The 18,799-nt window shown below is 40.0% G+C and overlaps 1 protein-coding gene across 3 annotated transcripts; it reads right to left on the bottom strand.

The window, feature by feature from the left end:
* Positions 1 to 2,884: 2,884 nt before the first annotated feature.
* LOC131937143 (uncharacterized) lies at positions 2,885 to 17,709 on the bottom strand. 3 transcript variants are annotated; one of them, XM_059294336.1, is made up of 7 exons: positions 17,349 to 17,709; positions 10,929 to 11,029; positions 8,869 to 9,071; positions 7,975 to 8,121; positions 6,870 to 7,938; positions 5,276 to 5,402; positions 2,885 to 3,215 (listed from the first exon to the last, which is right to left on the bottom strand). In XM_059294336.1, the coding sequence occupies exons 1-7, from the start codon at positions 17,489 to 17,491 to the stop codon at positions 3,137 to 3,139; spliced, it is 1,869 nt and encodes a 622-aa protein (XP_059150319.1). In that variant the 5' UTR covers positions 17,492 to 17,709; the 3' UTR covers positions 2,885 to 3,136. The 3 variants fall into 3 exon arrangements, with proteins under 3 accessions (XP_059150319.1, XP_059150320.1, XP_059150318.1); XM_059294337.1 differs by having other exon boundaries at positions 6,870 to 8,121; positions 8,869 to 8,961; positions 9,007 to 9,071; XM_059294335.1 differs by having other exon boundaries at positions 6,870 to 8,121.
* Positions 17,710 to 18,799: the final 1,090 nt, after the last annotated feature.

The following is an 18,799-nucleotide window of genomic DNA, read 5'->3' as shown; positions in this document are numbered from 1 at the left end:
GGTCCTCACAATCTGCCAAATCAGGTAGCTAGGAAATCAAGGTCCTCACAATCTTCCAAATCAGGTAGCTAGGACATCAAGGTCCTCACAATCTGCCAAATCAGGTAGCAAGGACATCAAGGTCCTCACAATCTGCCGAATCAGGTAGCTAGGACGTCAAGGTCCTCACAATCTGCCAAATCAGGTAGCAAGGACATCAAGGTCCTCACAATCTGCCGAATCAGGTAGCTAGGACATCAAGGTCCTCACAATCTGCCAAATCAGGTAGCTAGGACATCAAGGTCCTCACAATCTGCCAAATCAGGTAGCTAGGATATAAAATGATAAACAATCCACTGACAGAATATTAATAGTTTCGCTTTCAGATCTACTTTAAAAGTCTTTTATACTGGTAATATTTTTAAAAAGATATTGTATGATAATTGTTAATTCACACAATGATCATACAACTGATTTTCAACATCACATAGCTACACGCCATAAAATATCAAACCACACATCACATCACCACACCACACCACACATAACCACACCACACATCACCAAACAACACATCACAACACCACACCACACATAACTACACCACATATCACCACACCACACATTACCACACCACACATCACCACACCACACATCACCGCACTGCACATTACCACACCACACATCACCACACCACACAATACCACACCACACATAACCACAATGCACATAGCCACACCGCACCCAACCAACATCACCCCACCACACATTACCCCACCACACATCACCCCACCACACATTACCGCACCACACGTTACCACAGTGCACATAACTACAACTGACATTACCAATCTAAAAAGCACGGCACCACACATCACCACACCACACATCATGACACCACACATTACCGCACCGCACCACACATCACCACACATTACCGCACAAAACATCACGACACCACACATTAGCACACCAGACATCACCACATCACAGAATAATGCACCGCACCAAACATCACATCACCACACCACACATCACCATACCACACATCACCACACCACACATCACCATACCACACATCACCACACCATACATCACCGTACCACACATAAACATACCACACATCACCACACCACACATTACCAGACCACACATCACCAGACCACACATCACCACACCACACTTCACCACACCACACATCAGCACACCACACATCACCACATCACAGAATAACGCACCGCACCACACCAAACATCACATCACCACACCACACCACACATAACCATACCACATATCACCATACCACACATCAGCACACCACACATCAGCACACCACACATCACCACACCACACCACACATAACCACACCACACATAGCCACACCACACATCACCACACCATACATCACCACAACACACATTACAACACCACACATTACCACACATCACCACAATGCACATAGCCACACCGCACCACACATCACATCACCCCACCACACATTACCACACATCACCGCACCCCACCACACATCACCGCACCCCACCACACATCACCACAATGCACATAGCCACAACACACATTACTACACCACACATTACCACACATCACCACAATGCACATAGCCACAACGCACCACACATCACATCACCCCACCACACATTACCCCACCAAACATCACCCCACCACACATCACCGCACCCCACCACACATCACCGCACCCCACCACACATTACCACACATCACCGCACCCCACATTACCCCACCAAACATCACCCCACCACACATTACCACACATCACCGCACCCCACCACACATTACCGCACCACACGTTACCACAGTGTACATAACTACAACTGACATTACCAATCTACAAAGCTCCGCACCACACATCTCCACACCACACATCATGACACCAAACATTACCGCACCACACCACACATCACTACACCACACTTCACCACACCACACATAAACACACCACACATAAACACACCACACATCACTGCACCACACATCACCACACAAAACATCACCACACTACACATCACCACACCACATATCACCACACCACACATCACCACACCACACATTACCACAGTGCTTATAACCACACCGCATATCACCAAAACTAAAACTGACATTACCAATCTACACAGCACCGCTCATTACCACACCACACATCACCACACCACACATCACCGCACCACACCACACATCACCGCACCACACCACACATCACCACACAATACATTACCACAACACACATTACCATTAAACACATCAGCACACCGCACTCGCATCACCACACCACACATCACCACAACACACATCACCATACCACACATCAGCATACCACACATCACCACACCACAGAATACCGCACCGCACCACAACACATCACCACACACCACATCACCACACTACACATCACCAGACTACAGATCACCACACCACACATCACCACCCCACACATTACCAATCTACAAAGCACCGCACCACACATCACCACACCACACCTCATATTACCACACCACACATTACCACACTGCAAATAAACACACCACACCACACATCAACATAACTACAACTGACATTACAATCTACAACAATCTACACAGCGCCGCACCCCACCATACATTACCTTACATACCACACCACACATTACCACACCACACATTACCACACCACACATTACCATACTCCACAGCACAACACAACACATTACCACATCACACATTACCGCACCGCACATAACCACAACTCATATTAGCACACCACATACACGAGCACACCAAAGATAATAATTTGGCACGCAATAGCTTTTAATATGATATAGATTACATACATTAACCAGGGTGTCTTTTGATACGCAAGCGCATGTAGAACAAAATGTCGAGCCAACACGAACAATAGAAGATTTTGTTTATTTCATTGTAAGAACTGTACAAAAGTTAGCTCAAATAGAATTTAAAATTGATAATTAAGATGGGGATTTAAATCGAACATTCTGATGAAATTAATATTTAAAAAGAACTAAAGTAAAAATGGTTTGATAATGGATCAATTGAATGTAAAGCAAATTTTATTGAGCCTAAAAGGTCGAGGGTTCGGGTTAATCTCGGTTCCCTCAGCTCCAACAGGGGTGCCCTTCACTGCTTCAGTACTTATCGTATCTCTGATGGTGCTCAAACAGAGCCGTCTGGGAATTCACTCGTTTCGAGTTTTCTTTCTCAGATCTGTAACAGAGCGTCTGACACTAAACATACGAGTGACACTAAACACACGAGTGACATTAAACATACGAGTGACACTAAACACGTGAGTGACAATAAACACGTGAGTGACACTAAACACACGAGTGACACTAAACACACGAGTGACACTAAACACACGAGTGACACTAAACACACGAGTGACACTAAACACACGAGTGACACTAAACACACGAGTGACCATAAACACACTAGTGACACTAAACACTTGAGTGACACTAAACACACTAGTGACAATAAACACACGAGTGACAATAAACACACGAGTGACACTAAACACACTAGTGACAATAAACAGACTAGTGACACTAAACACACTAGTGACAATAAACACACGAGTGACACTAAACACACGAGTGACACTAAACACACGAGTGACACTAAACACACTAGTGACAATAAACACACTAGTGACACTAAACACACTAGTGACAATAAACACACGAGTGACAATAAACACACTAGTGACACTAAACACACTAGTGACAATAAACACACTAGTGACAATAAACACACGAGTGACACTAAACACACGAGTGACACTAAACACACGAGTGACACTAAACACACGAGTGACACTAAACACACGAGTGACACTAAACACACGAGTGACACTAAACACACGAGTGACACTAAACACACGAGTGACACTAAACACACGAGTGACACTAAACACACTAGTGACAATAAACACACGAGTGACACTAAACATGCGAGTGACACTAAACACATGAGTGACACTAAACACATGTGTGACACTAAACACACGAGTGACACTAAACACACGAGTGACACTAAACACGTGAGTGACACTAAACACACGAGTGACACTAAACACACGAGTGACACTAAACACACGAGTGACCATAAACACACGAGTGACACTAAACACACGAGTGACACTAAACACACGAGTGACACTAAACACATGAGTGACACTAAACACACGAGTGACACTAAACACGTGAGTGACACTAAACACATGAGTGACACTAAACACACGAGTGACACTAAACACACGAGTGACAATAAACACACGAGTGACAATAAACAAGCGAGTGACACTAAACACTTGAGTGACACTAAACACACGAGTGACACTAAACACACGAGTGACACTAAACACACGAGTGACACTAAACACACTAGTGACAATAAACACACGAGTGACACTAAACACACGAGTGACACTAAACACACGAGTGACACTAAACACATGAGTGACACTAAACACACGAGTGACACTAAACACGTGAGTGACACTAAACACACGAGTGACACTAAACACACGAGTGACACTAAACACACGAGTGACCATAAACACACTAGTGACACTAAACACATGAGTGACACTAAACACATGTGTGACACTAAACACATGTGTGACACTAAACACACGAGTGACCATAAACACACTAGTGACACTAAACACTTGAGTGATACTAAACACACTAGTGACAATAAACACGTGTGTGACACTAAACACACGAGTGACACTAAACACACGAGTGACACTAAACACACGAGTGACACTAAACACATGAGTGACACTAAACACATGAGTGACACTAAACACATGAGTGACACTAAACACATGAGTGACACTAAACACATGAGTGACACTAAACACACGAGTGACACTAAACACACGAGTGACACTAAACACATGGGTGACACTAAACATACGAGTAACACTAAACACACGAGTGACACTAAACACACGAGTGACACTAAACACATGAGTGACACTAAACACATGTGTGACACTAAACACACGAGTGACACTAAACACACTAGTGACATTAAACACATGAGTGACACTAAACACATGTGTGACACTAAACACACGAGTGACACTAAACACATGGGTGACACTAAACACACGAGTGACACTAAACACACGAGTGACACTAAACACACGAGTGACACTAAACACATGGGTGACACTAAACACACGAGTGACACTAAACACACGAGTGACACTAAACACACGAGTAACACTAAACACATGAAGAAACGTGTACCTAAATCGAGCAGAGAAGTAGATGACGGTGACGAAGGTGAGTACACAAAGGCCCATGATGACAAGGACGTGGAGTGACGAGATGGACGACAACTGATGACGTCGGTGAGCCTCGCGCACAGCACGAACTGCAACAGTAGAGGTTCTCAACAGGTTTCAAATAGGTTGCCTAATTATTTAAACAGGTTGCCCAATTATTTAAATAGGTTGCCCAATTATTTAAATAGGTTGCCCAATTATTTAAATAGGTTGCCCAATTATTTAAATAGGTTGCCCAATTATTTAAATAGGTTGCCCAATTATTTAAATAGGTTTCCCAATTATTTAAAAAGGTTGCCCAATTATTTAAATAGGTTGCCCAATTATTTAAATAGGTTGCCCAACTATTTAAATAGGTTGCCCAACTATTTAAATAGGTTGCCCAATTATTTAAATAGGTTGCCCAACTATTTCAATAGGTTGCCCAATTATTTAAATAGGTTGCCGAATTATTTAAATAGGTTGCCCAATTATTTAAATAGGTTGCCCAATTATTTAAATAGGTTGCCCAATTATTTTAATAGGTTGCCCAATTATTTAAATAGGTTGCCCAATTATTTAAATAGGTTGCCCAATTATTTAAATAGGTTGCCCAATTATTTAAATAGGTTGCCCAATTATTTAAATAGGTTGCCCAATTATTTAAATAGGTTGCCCAATTATTTAAATAGGTTGCCCAATTATTTAAATAGGTTGCCCAATTATTTAAATAGGTTGCCCAATGATTTAAATAGGTTGCCCAATTATTTTAATAGGTTGCCCAATTATTTAAATAGGTTGCCCAATTATTTAAATAGGTTGCCCAATTATTTAAATAGGTTGCCCAATTTTTTAAATAGGTTGCCCAATTATTTAAATAGGTTGCCCAATTATTTAAATAGGTTGCCCAATTATTTAAATAGGTTGCCCAATTATTTAAATAGGTTGCCCAATTATTTAAATAGGTTGCTGATATTTACCGGCATGTAATATCGTATGAGGGTATGTAAGGATATTATAGGCATTTGGTGACACATTGGTATATGAAGTAACGTACATTAAGAAGCGAGCGACATGTGGTGACATGTGGTGACCTATGATGCCCTATGGTGTAATATGGTGACATTTATGGTGACCTATGATGATCTATGGTGACATCTGGTGACATATGGTGATCTATGGTGACCTGTGGTGACCTATGGTGACCTATGGTGATCTATGGTGACATGTGGTGACCTATGGTGATCTATGGTGAAATCTGGTGACCTATGGTGATATATGGTGACTTATGGTGACATATGGTGACCTATGGTAACTTATGGTGATCTATGGTGACATGTGGTGACCTATGGTGCCTTATAGTGTAATATCGTGGCATTTATGGTAACCTGTGATGACATATGGTGACATATGGTGACTTGTGATGACCTATGGCGACATGTGGTGACTGTGATGACATATGGTGACTTATGGTGTAATATGGTGACATTTATGGTGACCTATGGTGAGATATGGTAACCTATGGTGACATGTGGTGACCTATTGTGGCATCTTAACACTTATTGCCATTCACCAACCTTGAGAATCAACCAATGGGCTCAACTCCACATTTGTATTGGCGTTCAGTTCGCCCCCCATCAGCGTCCCTTTCATGCTGTAGACTTCCAGTACGTCCGCAAATTTCGCCTTGTCTTTCGTGCGATCAGTCACGTGGTTACTGTCTGCACTTGCTGATGTGCTTTTGGTCGTGGTGCTGGTAGCTCTCACCGTCGATCGCTTGTCTCCCACGTGACCCTTAGAGTCGAGCGCTGCAGCATTGGTCAGTGTGGCTTCCTTTGCCTCCTTGACCGATCCATCTTTGTCGAATATAATGTAACCCAGCCTGGCTATTTTCAAACTCTCGACTTTGCTCTTCTTCTCTTGTTTTCTGGAGTGTTTGTTGGGGTGGGCACTATCCGTGCTGGTCACTGTGTCACGTGCCTCTCTTGGACGGCGGATTAATTCTACACCTGAAGGATGATGCGCCTTATCATCCACTTGCTTTTTCTTATTGTCTACAAGCGACACATCGGAAAGAATAAGGGCAGCTCCCTGTATATCTGGTGCAGACTGCTCATATGCCCTGTCCCCGTCTTTACTAAGTAAAACATCGAGTTGGTCCATGTTTAAACTATTTCCATCTTCTAATACACCGACTTGAGCCCAATTTCTTGGTTCAACTTGAAACATGCGAGCAAACACGCCTTCGCTTATTTTAGCAATTGAGTTTAAAATGATATCCTCCCCAAGTGGGACTTGTTCCTGCGCCTCCACATTTTGTTCCTGCAGTAATTCTAGAATGTTTCTAAACTTCTTAATTTTTTCTCTCCTGTCTGTCGGAGTACTGTCTGCCGTGGCAACTTTTCCAGATACAATCTCGGGCCTACTTTCGTCAAGCCCTACTGGAGCCTGCTGGGACCCACTAACGTCACGTCCTGGTGCCTGCTGGGACCCACTAACGTCACGTCCTGGAGCCTGCTGGGACCCACTAACGTCACGTCCTGGAGCCTGCTGGGACCCACTAACGTCACGTCCTGGAGCCTGCTGGGACCCACTAACGTCACGTCCTGGAGCCTGCTGGGACCCACTAACGTCACGTCCTGGAGCCTGCTGGGACCCACTAACGTCACGTCCTGCTGGAGCCTGCGTGTTGAGCTTGAGATGCGGGTAAGCAGACGGCGAGTTTCCTGTGTGCTCGTGAGATGACGTAGAGCCATCTGGTGCCGACATTCGTGTCCCACGCTCTCTGGAGTCGGTACGTTCAATTGATTTCCTAAACTTTCTCAAACCCTGAGTTTGGACGAAGCTTTTAAAATTAGTACCGTTAGGGTTAGGGGCTAGAAAAATCAATCACACTCTACCGATTCAAGTTTAAATCATACTCGATTAAATCAATTTCAACTTTAAATCATACTCGATTAAATCAATTTCAACTTTAAATCATACTCGATTAAATCAATTTCAACTTTAAATCATACTCGATTAAATCAATTTCAACTTTAAATCATACTCGATTAAATCAATTTCAACTTTAAATCATACTCGATTAAATCAATTTCAACTTTAAATCATACTCGATTAAATCAATTTCAACTTTAAATCATACTCGATTAAATCAATTTCAACTTTAAATCATACTCGATTAAATCAATTTCAACTTTAAATCATACTCGATTAAATCAATTTCAACTTTAAATCATTCTCGATTAAATCAATTTCAGCTTTAAATCATACTCGATTAAATCAATTTCAACTTTATATCATACTCGATTAAATCAACTTCAGCTTTAAATCATACTCGATTTAATCAATTTCAACTTTAAATCGTACAAAAGAAGTCAATTTTAACACTATAGGATAGGATGAAATGACTAATGAAACTGATTAACCTTTAGCATTTAATGACCCATGTAACTGAATAACCTTCAACATGTAATGACCCAAGTAACTGATTAACGTGTAAGATGTAATGACCCATGTAACGGATTAATTTTTAGCTTGTAATGACCCATATAACTTATTAACGTGAAGATGTACCTGTTGAGCGTTGGACATCTTCAACTTTTCGAATCCCGGCAAAGTATGTGCTTTATTTTGCCCACCAAGTGCTGGCCCACCAAGTGTTGGCCCACCAAGTGTTGGCCCACCAAGTGTTGGCCCTCCAAGTGTTGGCCCTCCAAGTGCTAGCCCATCCTGTTGTTGCCCAACATCACGTGACTTTTCATGTTTATCACCATCATCTATAAATAGTTTAACACACTGACAGTAACTATAAATAGCTCAACAAACTGACAGTAACTATAAATAGCTCAACAAACTGACAGTAACTATAAATAGCTCAACACACTGACAGTAACTATAAATAGCTCAACACACTGACCGAAACTTTAATACCTATCTCACAATAGAAAATAGTATGTTACATCTAATGACATGTATTGTACCAAAAAAATAAGAAGGACGAAGAACGACAGTAACAAATCAATAGACAGTAACAAATCAATAGGCAGTAACAAATCAATAGGCAGTAACAAATCAATAGGCAGTAACAAATCAATAGGCAGTAACAAATCAATAGGCAGTAACAAATCAATAGGCAGTAACAAATCAATAGGCAGTAACAAATCAATAGGCAGCAACAAATCAATAGGCAGCAACAAATCAATAGGCAGTAACAAATCAATAGGCAGTAACAAATCAATAGGCAGTAACAAATCAATAGGCAGTAACAAATCAATAGGCAGTAACAAATCAATAGGCAGTAACAAATCAATAGGCAGTAACAAATCAATAGGCAGTAACAAATCAATAGGCAGTAACAAATCAATAGGCAGTAACAAATCAATAGGCAGTAACAAATCAATAGGCAGTAACAAATCAATAGGCAGTAACAAATCAATAGGCAGTAACAAATCAATAGGCAGTAACAAATCAATAGGCAGTAACAAATCAATAGGCAGTAACAAATCAATAGGCAGTAACAAATCAATAGGCAGTAACAAATCAATAGGCAGTAACAAATCAAAAGGCAGTAACAAATCAATAGGCAGTACGAATCAATAGGCAGTAACAAATCAATAGGCAGCAACAAATCAATAGGCAGTAACAAATCAATAGGCAGTAACAAATCAATAGGCAGTAACAAATCAATAGGCAGTAACAAATCAATAGGCAGTAACAAATCAAAAGGCAGTAACAAATCAATAGGCAGTACGAATCAATAGGCAGTAACAAATCAATAGGCAGCAACAAATCAATAGGCAGTAACAAATCAATAGGCAGTAACAAATCAATAGGCAGTAACAAATCAATAGGCAGTAACAAATCAATAGGCAGTAACAAATCAAAAGGCTAGCCTCTGGTTATCGGCTTACAGGTGAGGTAGGAGTTTGGAGAACTACCAGGAAACCAAGCAATAGGTTGAGCCAGACAAAAGAATTGTGGAGATCAAACAGTTCGATCCACATATAGGTCCACTTACTTTGACCAAAGAATTGTGGAGATCAAACAGTTCGATCCACATATAGGTCCACTTACTTTGACCAAAGAATTGTGGAGATCAAACAGTTCGATCCACATATAGGTCCACTTACTTTGACCAAAGAATTGTGGAGATCAAACAGTTCGATCCACATATAGGTCAACTTACTTTGACCAAAGAATTGTGGAGATCAAACAGTTTGATCCACATATAGGTCCACTTACTTTGACCAAAGAATTGTGGAGATCAAACAGTTCGATCCACATATAGGTCCACTTACTTTGACCAAAGAATTGTGGAGATCAAACAGTTCGATCCACATATAGGTCCACTTACTTTGACCAAAGAATTGTGGAGATCAAACAGTTCGATCCACATATAGGTCCATTTACTTTGACCAAAGAATTGTGGAGATCAAACAGTTCGATCCACATATAGGTCCACTTACTTTGACCAAAGAATTGTGGAGATCAAACAGTTCGATCCACATATAGGTCCATTTACTTTGACCAAAGAATTGTGGAGATCAAACAGTTCGATCCACATATAGGTCCATTTACTTTGACCAAAGAATTGTGGAGATCAAACAGTTCGATCCACATATAGGTCCACTTACTTTGAAAATGTGTGTTGGTATTGGTAGCCCTGAGCTGTTTGGCTTGAGATCGTCCAAAATCAAATCGTTCAACTAGTGCTTGGATGATGTCTGACACATCTCTGACAGGAACAAATCAGTTGAGTCATTCATATTTTTCTATTCATTCATTCAAGCAAAAGCCTAACAATCAAATACAGGAACAAATCAGTTGAGTCATTCATATTTTTCTATTCATTCATTCAAGCAAAAGCCTAACAATCAAATACAGGAACAAATCAGTTGAGTCATTCATATTTTTCTATTCATTCATTCAAGCAAAAGCCTAACAATCAAATACAGGAACAAATCAGTTGAGTCATTCATATTTTTCTATTCATTCATTCAAGCAAAAGCCTAACAATCAAATACAGGAACAAATCAGTTGAATCATTCATATTTTTCTATTCATTCATTTAAGCAAAAGCCTAACAATCAAATACAGGAACAAATCAGTTGAGTCATTCATATTTTTCTATTCATTCATTCAAGCAAAAGCCTAACAATCAAATACAGGAACAAATCAGTTGAATCATTCATATTTTTCTATTCATTCATTCAAGCAAAAGCCTAACAATCAAATACAGGAACAAATCAGTTGAGTCATTCATATTTTTCTATTCATTCATTCAAGCAAAAGCATAACAATCAAATACAGGAACAAATCAGTTGAGTCATTCATATTTTTCTATTCATTCATTCAAGCAAAAGCCTAACAATCAAATACAGGAACAAATTAGTTGAGTCATTCATATTTTTCTATTCATTCATTCAAGCAAAAGCCTAACAAACTGGCATTACTTTACATAAAGTCGAGACAACCATGAGTGTAATGCAGTTATTTTTAAAAGCTTATCCTCAATACAAATAAAATACTTAAAAAAAAACTTTTTAAAAAACCACGTTTTTCTTGTGGACTAAAAAGTAGAAAATAACTATTTACATACATTTGATGACAAAAAACGTGGGTACGTTCACCATCAAATTTCCCGACCCATCTGCCCGACCCACGTTTTTTGTCATCAAATGTATGTAAATAGTTATTTTCTACTTTTTAGTCCACAAGAAAAACGTGGTTTTTTAAAAAGTTTTTTTTTAAGTATTTTATTTTCTCCTTTTTAGTCCGTTGCTACACATGAAAAACGTGGTTTTTAAAAAGTTTTTTATATAGTTTATTTTCTACTTTATCTAATCACTTGATTAAGTATGACTTGACTAAGTGTTTTTAAATACACGGACTAAAAAAATCTTGAGCGACCGATACGCTTTAAACAGAGAAAGGGTGTAATTTACGTTGCTGGCGTGGAGATCTACTCACGAATCACGTGATCAAATCTCCCATAAACAAACAAATAAACGCGAAGCTGAGTTAAGGAAAAACGTGTTTATGTGTATTTTAGCATGCCCAGCGTACCAACCGTGTCACCGTTAACAATGTGTTACCGTGTCCGTTCTCCTTTTTAGTCCGTTGCTACACATAAAAAACGTGGTTTTTTAAAAAGTTTTTTTTAAGTATTTTATTTTCTCCTTTTTAGTCCGTTGCTACACATGAAAAACGTGGTTTTTAAAAAAGTGTTTATAAATACACGGACTAAAAAAATCTTGAGCGACCAGGATTCGAACTTGGGTTGACACGGCCACAACGCGAAGTACTAACCACTATACGATCACGGCCAGCGCGCTCACATCGATTGGGGCCGAAGTAACTGTGTCAATAGGCCTCAAGTCTTGTCGGTATCTTTAGAAATCATGTCCTCAATTTTATGGTCCTTGGGGCGTAATTAAATTAAGCTAATTACGGTCACTAATTGCTAGTTTTTATGATTGCATCTGAAATTGTTAGGCGAAAGTAGCATGCATGCCAAATTTCAGGTCTCTAGAGCAATCAGAAGTGGGCTAATTTTCGATGTCAATTTTAACAACAAACATCCAAACAAACAAACAAACGCGAAGCTGAGTTAAGAAAAACGTGTTAAAAAGGTAAAAATTAATGAAATCGATGGTTTCCAAACTGCTTAAATTATTAAAAATATAACACTAATTTATTTTATTTCTAACTGTTTTAAAGAATTTTTAAATTAATTTTTACATTTGGTTTCTACAGTTTGCCTAATACCATTTGCTTTCTATAGTTTGCCTACTACCGTTTGGTTTCAATAGTTTGCTTACTACCCTTCACCTCACTTAGATTATCACTTAGATTCAGTGGTGGTGGTGGTGGTGGTAATGGTGGTAATAGTGGTGGTAGTGGTGGTGGTAGTGATGGTGGTGGTGGTGGTGGTGGTGGTGGTGGTGGTGGTGGTGCTCCGAGTGGTTGTGTTAGTAGTGTTGGTGGTAGTGGTGGTGGTGATAGTGGTGGTGGTTGTTTTGGTGCTAGTGGTGGTGATAGTGGTGGTGGTGATAGTGGTGGTGGTGGTGGTAGTGGTGGTGATAGTGGTGGTGGTGGTGGTGGTGATAGTGGTGGTGGTGATAGTGGTGGCGGTGGTGGTAGTGGTGGTGATAGTGGTGGTGGTGATAGTGGTGGCGGTGGTGGTAGTGGTGGCAGTGATAGTGGTGGTGGTGATAGTGGTGGTGGTGATAGTGGTGGCGGTGGTGGTAGTGGTGGTGATAGTGGTGGTGGTGATAGTGGTGGCGGTGGTGGTAGTGGTGGTGGTGGTGGTGGTAGTGGTGGTGGAAGTGATGGTGATAGTGGTGGTGGCGGCGTCTGTGGTGGTGATGGTAGTGGTGATAGTGGTGGTGGTGATAGTGATAGTGGTGATAGTAGTGGTGGTGGTAGTGGTGGTGGGGGTGGTGGTAGTGGTGGTGTAGTGGTGGTGTTAGTGGTTGTGCTAGTGGTGGTGGTGGTGGTAGTGGTAGTGGTGGTAATAGTGGTTGTGTTAGTAGTGTTGGTGGTAGTGGTGGTGGTTGTGTTGGTGCTAGTGGTGGTGATTGTGGTGGTGGTGATAGTGGTGGTGGTGGTGGTAGTGGTGGTGATAGTGGTGGTGGTGGTGGTAGTGGTGGTGGAAGTGGTGGTGATAGTGGTGGAGGCGGCGTCTGTGGTGGTGATGGTGGTGGTGATAGTGGTGGTGGTGATAGTGGTAGTGGTGATAGTAGTGGTGGTGGTAGTGGTGGTGGGGGTGGTGGTAGTGATGGTGTAGTGGTGGTGTTAGTGGTGGTGCTAGTGGTTGTGTTAGTAGTGTTGGTGGTAGTGGTGGTGGTTGTGTTGGTGCTAGTGGTGGTGATTGTGGTGGTGGTGATAGTGGTGGTGGTGGTGGTAGTGGTGGTGATAGTGGTGGTGGTGGTGGTAGTGGTGGTGGAAGTGGTGGTGATAGTGGTGGTGGTGATGGTGGTTGTGATAGTGGTGGTAGTCGTGGTAGTGGTGGTAGTGGTGGTGGTGATAGTGGTGGTGGTAATAGTGGTGGTGGTGATAGTGGTGGTGGTGATAGTGGTAGTGGTGATAGTGGTGGTGGTGATAGTGGTGGTGGTGATAGTGGTATTGGTGATAGTGGTGGTGGTGATAGTGGTGGTGGTGGTGATAGTGGTGGTGGTGATAGTGGTAGTGGTGATATAGTGGTGGTAGTGGTGGTAGTGGTGGTGGTGATAGTGGTGGTGGTGATAGTGGTGGTGGTGATAGTGGTGGTGGTGATAGTGGTAGTGGTGATAGTGGTGGTGGTGATAGTGGTATTGGTGATAGTGGTGGTGGTGATAGTGGTGGTAGTGGTGATAGTGGTGGTGGTGATAGTGGTAGTGGTGATAGTGGTGGTGGTGATGGTGGTGGTGATAGTGGTGGTAGTGGTGGTAGTGGTGGTGGTGATAGTGGTGGTGGTGATAGTGGTGGTGGTGATAATGGTGGTAGTGGTGAGGATAACGGTAACAACATCAGTAATTATGTAAGGATTTAATAAAGTATATAAATAGCGTGAAGATTAATGATAAGCATAATGCTATGGTTAACACAAGGGTTGGGGATATGGAGATGGCTCAGTATAAAGAAATGGATTCGTATTGATATAATATGTATTGTGTAATTGGGTAATTACACAGCGGGTAATAGAGAGGAGTTAATTAATCTGGGGGCTAATGACTGGGTGGGAGTAGGTGGGGCTAATATACAACCAAATAAAGCATGTCAAAATTAAGATCAAATTGAGGTTGAATTTTAATTATTTACTTATTTTAAGTTACCTTTTATTATTATTGGCAATTCTGTTTATAATATTTAACATTATACGCAGTAGGAGCTTTGTGTTTGTAATAGATATGGAGTATGCTGTATGTGTAGTGTAGTAGATTTAGAGTATGTTGTATGTGTAGTAGATATAGAGTATGCTGTATGTGTAGTGTAGTAGATATAGCGTATGCTGTATGTGTAGTGTAGTAGATTTAGAGTATGTTGTATGTGTAGTAGATATAGAGTATGCTGTATGTGTAGTAGATATAGAGTATGCTGTATGTGTAGTGTAGTAGATATAGAGTAGGCCTATGTTGTATGTGTAGTGTAGTATATATTTTTAATTTTTTTTTTCTTCGTTAACGTTAATGTTACGTTTGGGATTTTTGCTATTATGGTGTAACAAGCTATATACAGTAACATGATAATAATCCGACATTTTAAGATTGTAGATTTTAATTCTATAATATGAGGAGAGGTAAAGCAAGTAACAAACGATTTTCTGAATGGTTTGTGTAAGGAATCGTGCTATGGAGGAATAACACGAGTTGTGGAGTTCACCTGGAGATGTTGTTGTTTTAAGCAATAATGTTTAGCTTTATTAACTAATTCTATCATTATAAATGTTTAGCTTTATTAACTAATTCTATCATTATATATGTTTAGTTCTTTTAACTAATTCTATCATTATAAATGTTTAGCTCTATTAACTAATTCTATCATTATATATGTTTAGTTCTTTTAACTAATTCTATCATTAAATATGTTTAGCTCTATTAACTAATTCTATCATTATATATGTTTAGTTCTTTTAACTAATTCTATCATTATAAATGTTTAAATCTATTAACTAATTCTATCATTAAATATGTTTAGCTCTATTAACTAATTTTATCATTATAAATGTTTAGCTCTATTACTAATTCTATCATTATAAATGTTTAGCTCTATTAACTAATTCTATCATTATATATGTTTAGTTCTTTTAACTAATTCTATCATTATAAATGTTTAGCTCTATTAACTAATTCTATAATTAAATATGTTTGGCTCTATTGACTAATTCTATCCTTATATATGTTTAGCTCTTTTAACTAATTCTATCAAGATAAATGTTTAGTTCTTTTAACTAATTCTATCATTATAAATGTCTAGTTCTTTTAACTAATTCTATCATTATAAATTTTTAAATCTATTACCAAGAATGACTTCACTGATGATCTTTAAATATTTAATTCTTGAACAGTAAGAGTATTTTTTAATTAGACTAATTATTTTAATAGATTCAGGGTTGATTATCTGCCTCTTTTCAAGGGTTGTCATCAGTGTGGCTGGTTTCAGAGTTTGATAGAATTATATATATTGTCAGTATGGTTAGTTTCAGAGTTTGATAGAATTATATATATTGTCAGTATGGTTAGTTTCAGAGTTTGATAGAATCAGATTTATTGTCAGTATGGTTAGCTTCAGAGTTTGATAGAATCAGATTTATTGTCAGTATGGTTAGTTTCAGAGTTTGATAGAATCAGATATATTGTCAGTATGGTTAGTTTCAGAGTTTGATAGAATTAGATATATTGTCAGTATGGTTAGTTTCAGAGTTTGATAGAATTATATATATTGTCAGTATGGTTAGTTTCAGAGTTTGATAGAATCAGATTTATTGTCAGTATGGTTAGCTTCAGAGTTTGATAGAATCAGATATATTGTCAGTATGGTTAGTTTCAGAGTTTGATAGAATTAGATATATTGTCAGTATGGTTAGTTTCAGAGTTTGATAGAATCAGATTTATTGTCAGTATGGCTAGTTTCAGAGTTTGATATAATCATATATATTGTCAGTATGGTTAGTTTCAGAGTTTGATATAATCAGATTTATTGTCAGTATGGTTAGTTTTAGAGTTTGATAGAATCATATTTATTGTCAGTATGGTTAGTTTTAGAGTTTGATAGAATCAGATATATTGTCAGTATGGTTAGTTTTAGAGTTTGATAGAATCATATACATTGTCAGTAAGACAAGGGAAGCTGTCATGTTTCATGCAGCCATTCAAAATGTCTTTATTATCATGCTGACATTTGTATAAGTAACAAACCCCATTCAATATCGATGATGTAATAATATTTTAATAGGTATTATACATTTTTAGTATGGTATACATTGAAGTTTTGATATGTTGTACCGAACATAGTCGATTTAACCTCTACATCAAAAAGAAACTGACTAAACGAATCACTCGAATGGAACTTACGGCTCTAGATTTGGTCTGCGAGGGGTTGTCAAATTAGGCGGGAAATCCTCCGTGTACGCCGTCTGCTCACCATATCCTGGCTGAAAAACTGCAGACAACAGCACAGACAAGACCACAAGTTGGGTTAGTCCAGCGTCTGCCATAGCAGCAGTTGTTGATCGTGGCCTGATCTAGTCTAGAATTATTTCTAGCAAAAAATAATCTCAATTCAAATTGAAGGCGTTCCTACTGATAAAGCTCGAATTTTTGTTAATTTTCAAAAACAATACATTTAGAATCTAAATTTTATCTAATATTTCGCTAATTTTCTTAGTAAATAAACATATGAGTATAGAAGAATAGCTGACGTCATTGTAAAGGAAGAGACGTAACAGGAGAGAAATCGTGTACAAGTGGCTTAGAGAGTTTCAACAAAGTTGTCAACATTTAATGACGGCATCCATTAGGTTGGCTTAGAATACCACACATTATTCCAGGTCCGTAATTTTTTTTAACGTTAGCTTTCAGACATTGAATAAAGCAATGACATGTTGATTTTGTTTTAAATTGAATAGGGAAGAGGTTTGAGACGTGGGGCACAGAGTTTCTTCCAGCACCCCCGAAGAAAGTCTTCCGCACCCCCCCCCCCCCGAACGTGATAGATTTTATATAGTAAACATACAATTTTACTAGTGTCCGCCCGCCCCCCCCCCCCCCCGAAAAATGTTGACCGCACCCCACCCCCCCCCACCCCACCGAAATATTCTAGTGCCCCCCCCCCCCTCCACGGAGAAAAAAGTCTGGAAGAAACACTGATGAGGCAACGATTTAACCCCTTCATAATAAATGTTGTTTACCTTTCGTCTGTCTAAAATAATCACAAACATTTTCAATCACTTCTGTACGCGTTTATTTAAAGTTTGACTAGATTTGTTGCAGAAGTTAAAAGTTATCATGATGATGCGATGTCGTAAAGGGGTAACGGCACAGGGGTGGTTAGATGTGGGTCAGAGGTGGTGGGATGTGGTACAGGAGTGGTGAGATGTGTGACAGGGGTGGTGAGATGTGAGACAGGGGTGGTGAGATGTGGGACAGGAGTGGTGAGATGTGGGTCAGTGGTGGTGGGTAAGGGGTGGTGAGATGTGGGACAGGGGTGGTGGGATGTGGGACAGGGGTGGTGAGATGTGGGTCAAGGGTGTTGAGATGTGGGACAGGGGTGGTGAGATGTGGGTCAGGGGTGGTGAGATGTGGGTCAGGGGTGGTGGGACAGGGGTGGTTGGATGTGTGACAGGGGTGGTGGGATTGGGGTGGTGAGATGTGGGACAGGGGTGTAGGGATGTGGGACAGGGGTGGTGAGATGTGGGACAGGGGTGGTGAGATGTGGGTCAAGGGTGGTGGGATGTGGGACAGAGGTGGTGAGATGTGGGTCAGGGGTGGTGAGATGTGGGTCAGGGGTGGTGGGACAGGGGTGG

Source organism: Physella acuta, unplaced genomic scaffold (genome assembly GCF_028476545.2).
Source record: "Physella acuta isolate Inbredline_101_S28 unplaced genomic scaffold, ASM2847654v3 ptg000200l, whole genome shotgun sequence".
NCBI classification, from domain to species: Eukaryota; Metazoa; Mollusca; class Gastropoda; family Physidae; genus Physella; species Physella acuta.
This window is presented reverse-complemented; position numbering and strand designations above follow the sequence as displayed.

Excerpts from the sequence above, each read along its gene's own strand:
- LOC131937143 (XM_059294335.1), bottom strand. The coding sequence starts at position 17,491 with ATGGCAGACGCTGGACTAACCCAACTTGTGGTCTTGTCTGTGCTGTTG. Across the intron at positions 8,122-8,868 it reads AGATGTCCAACGCTCAACAG|GGTTTGAGAAAGTTTAGGAA; the intron begins GTACATCTTCAC and ends GTCCAAACTCAG. Across the intron at positions 3,216-5,275 it reads TACTTCTCTGCTCGATTTAG|ATCTGAGAAAGAAAACTCGA; the intron begins GTACACGTTTCT and ends GCTCTGTTACAG.